At 41.3% G+C, this 3,072-nt stretch overlaps 1 protein-coding gene across 1 annotated transcript; it reads right to left on the minus strand.

Moving 5' to 3' along the window:
• Positions 1-882: 882 nt before the first annotated feature.
• Positions 883-1,881, minus strand: LOC132870991 (trace amine-associated receptor 13c-like). Its single transcript, XM_060905087.1, has one exon. The coding sequence runs from the start codon at positions 1,873-1,875 to the stop codon at positions 883-885; it is 993 nt and encodes a 330-aa protein (XP_060761070.1). The 5' UTR covers positions 1,876-1,881.
• Between the last annotated feature and the right edge of the window lie 1,191 nt (positions 1,882-3,072).

Genomic DNA, 3,072 nt, shown 5'->3' on the forward strand with positions numbered 1-3,072 from the left:
CCTCCTCACACTAATTATGGTCTTCAGACAGCAAATGAATCTTTGTTCAAGAGTCTGAAGTATCACTGGATGGAGCTGGGGTGGGACACAGTGAAAAAGCTGCAAAAGCAGCTCTTCTTCTCTTTGTTCTCATCTGCATGGGAGAAGACATACACTGTAGGAAACATTCAATGAGGTTTGATTGTTTTCATAATTCAGAAGTGGTGATTTTAGATTTAGGTAACTCTTCCACAGGTTTCAGAGCCACAGGGATGTTTCCTGTTAACATGGACACAATTCCCAGGGATACCCTCACTCCATTTTTGACCACAAACACAGAGGAACAGGCAGAAACATGTGATGTGGTTAAATGTGAGGAGACCAGGACCACAGCGCTACAGAGTTTACCCGAGGCACAGGGGAGGGATATTCTAAGAGAGACCAGCTTTTTAACCACCAAGCCTGATGACCACAGTGAGCATTCCTCAATGCCCTCTGAGGCAATGTCTATGAATTCAGGACCATCTTCACACATACCTAGCATTTACATTGTCATATCACTGCCACATTGTGAAACCATGAGAGGTTAATGATTATCGTCCCTGTTTCTTTCAAACTAACTGAAGTCAGGTGATGTTGCAGAGCTAATTAAAAGAGATTTCCAAGTGTGACTTCATATTGGGCATAAATGACAATATTTTGTCTGTCATGAAGTTAACATGATCAATGTCAAAAATTTGTTTAAATTCAAATAGTGACCTGCAAATAGTGCAGAATCACAAACACTGAACATTCAAGATATTGAATATGCCTCTTCTTTATTCTTAAACATTAATAAATTGAATAATTCCACTGTTAAATAAAGACAAAAACATACATATATTCCTCTCATCTGAACCACATTCATGAAAGAATATTGATTAATGCTGAGTCAGTTTGGAATATTTGCAGAGTTATAATCAATTTAACACATCTCCTAAACCACGGGTAAAACAGAGCATAAATAACCGGATTAATGGTTGAATTAAGATAAAGCACAATACCAACTTCCAGAAATGTTTCTGTCTGTAGTTCAATAATGTCACCTAATAAACTGTAAATGAAATATGGAAGTAAACACACCAGGAACACAGACACTAAAATGCCGAGGACTTTAGCTGCTTTTCTCTCAGATTTCATCGAGTGTGACGTGATTTTCTGTGTTTCAGGCCGTGTGTGATTATTAAGCTCTCTGATAGCAGTGGCATGTTTCTTAGCAATCACAAAAACCCCAGTATACAATATGATTATGACAGAAAGTGGAAAGATAAATGTTATTAGAAGATCAATTATAGACCAAACCTCATTCGGAATAAGATAACACTCTCCAGGACACATTACAGAGCTTGTGAAGAGTCCATTGAAATAACAGAGTGATATGTTATACACCAGAGAAGCACACCAGTTGGAAAAAACCACAATGCTCATTGTCCTCCTAGAGATTGTGTTTATGTAGAAAAACGGGTTTGAGAGAGCCAAATACCGGTCCACAGCGATCAGGGCGATATTATAGATGGATAGGCATATGAGAACATAAGAAATCATCAAATGTCTGATGCAGTACCCCTTATCAAATATCCAGCATAACTCGATGGCCCGGATTAACACTGGCGGCATCACTAAAGCACCAATTAAGCAATCCGACATCGCCAGAGAGAACAGGAGCATGTTGGTTGGTGTGTGAAGCTGCCTGAAGTGAAGAACAGACACGATGACAAGCAGATTTCCACACACTGTTAGAAGAACCACAGCAGTCGCACATACATACAGTAAGACATAAATTACAGGAGATGCAGATCTTTCTGAACAGGAGAAATGCACACAGCCATCAAATTGGTTTAACTCTGTCTGATTCATGAATACATGGATTTTTAAAAGAAGTCTCCGTTGCATTGTGGTCAAATGAAGGATAGGTCAGACAGCTCAGATACATTTATAGCTAAGAAATTAATCACGCCCCCTCAGGTTCTATTTACAGCTCAAGAATATGATGTCATGCCTTGGGGAAACAAAAGACCAAAGATAGCATTAAACAAAGAAAAACACCTATTATTATGTAATTCGTTAAATTACAAGTAAGTATGTATTGTTTTGATGTCTGCATAATGTTGATTTCAGAAAACCCCAAATAAATTAAAACTTTGGTGCCAAATTCTTGTTTTTTTTATTGAAGAGGTATGTTGTACAATCATTTTGCCACAGAATAAGAACAGTTCAAATAAATCAGTGTGTAATACTTTTGTGGGAGTGGTCAGTGACGAACTGGAAGCAGGCGCTGCAATTCAAGGTATGCGTCGGTTTTATTCACACTTTTCAGTGACTTTTGCTCATTAGTAGGCACATTACACACACACACACACACACACACACACACACACACACACACGTTGGGGTATCACAGTTCTCCCTTGTTCCTGGCTGTCTGAAAGACACAGAGAAACAGGTTAATAGACAGCCAGTAATTAGACACAGGTGCACTTCATCACACATTATCTACTGGTTCAACCTGACTCCTTGCTGTTCACAGCCGACGTTCGATCACACCCTCATTGCCACATACCCCCACCGCCCGACTCAGGCCAGGGAGCCGTCTGGCCTGCAGCTGACTTCCCCCCGGTGGTGGAGGTAATCCGCCACCAGCATCTGTGTCCTTGGCCTGTGGACCACCTCGAATTAAAAGGGTTGAAGGGCCGATACCAATGAGTGATCCGCATGTTGGCATCCTTCATGTGGTGGAGCCACTGGAGTGGGGCATGGTTGGAACAAAGAGTGAATGGGCGTTCAAGCAGCTAGTACAGGAGAGTGAGGACCACCCACTTGATTTCCAGACATTCCTTTTCCACTGTGCTGTACTTTGACTGTCACATGGATAGCTTGTGGCTGATGTACAGCACCGGGTGCTCCTCCTCTTCCACCACCTGGGACAAAACAGCCCCCAGTTCTATGTCCAGCACAACAGTCTGTAAAAAAAAAAAAGGGAGAGAAAAGTCAGGAGAATGCAATAGCAGGCCCCCAAACAAAACTGCTTTTACCTGAGCAAAAGCCCGTTCGCAT

This window comes from Neoarius graeffei, chromosome 2 (genome assembly GCF_027579695.1).
Source record: "Neoarius graeffei isolate fNeoGra1 chromosome 2, fNeoGra1.pri, whole genome shotgun sequence".
NCBI lineage: Eukaryota > Metazoa > Chordata > Actinopteri > Siluriformes > Ariidae > Neoarius > Neoarius graeffei.

What these genes read in the sequence shown, in the direction of transcription:
- LOC132870991 (XM_060905087.1), bottom strand. Translation starts at nt 1,875, where the DNA reads ATGAATCAGACAGAGTTAAACCAATTTGATGGCTGTGTGCATTTCTCC.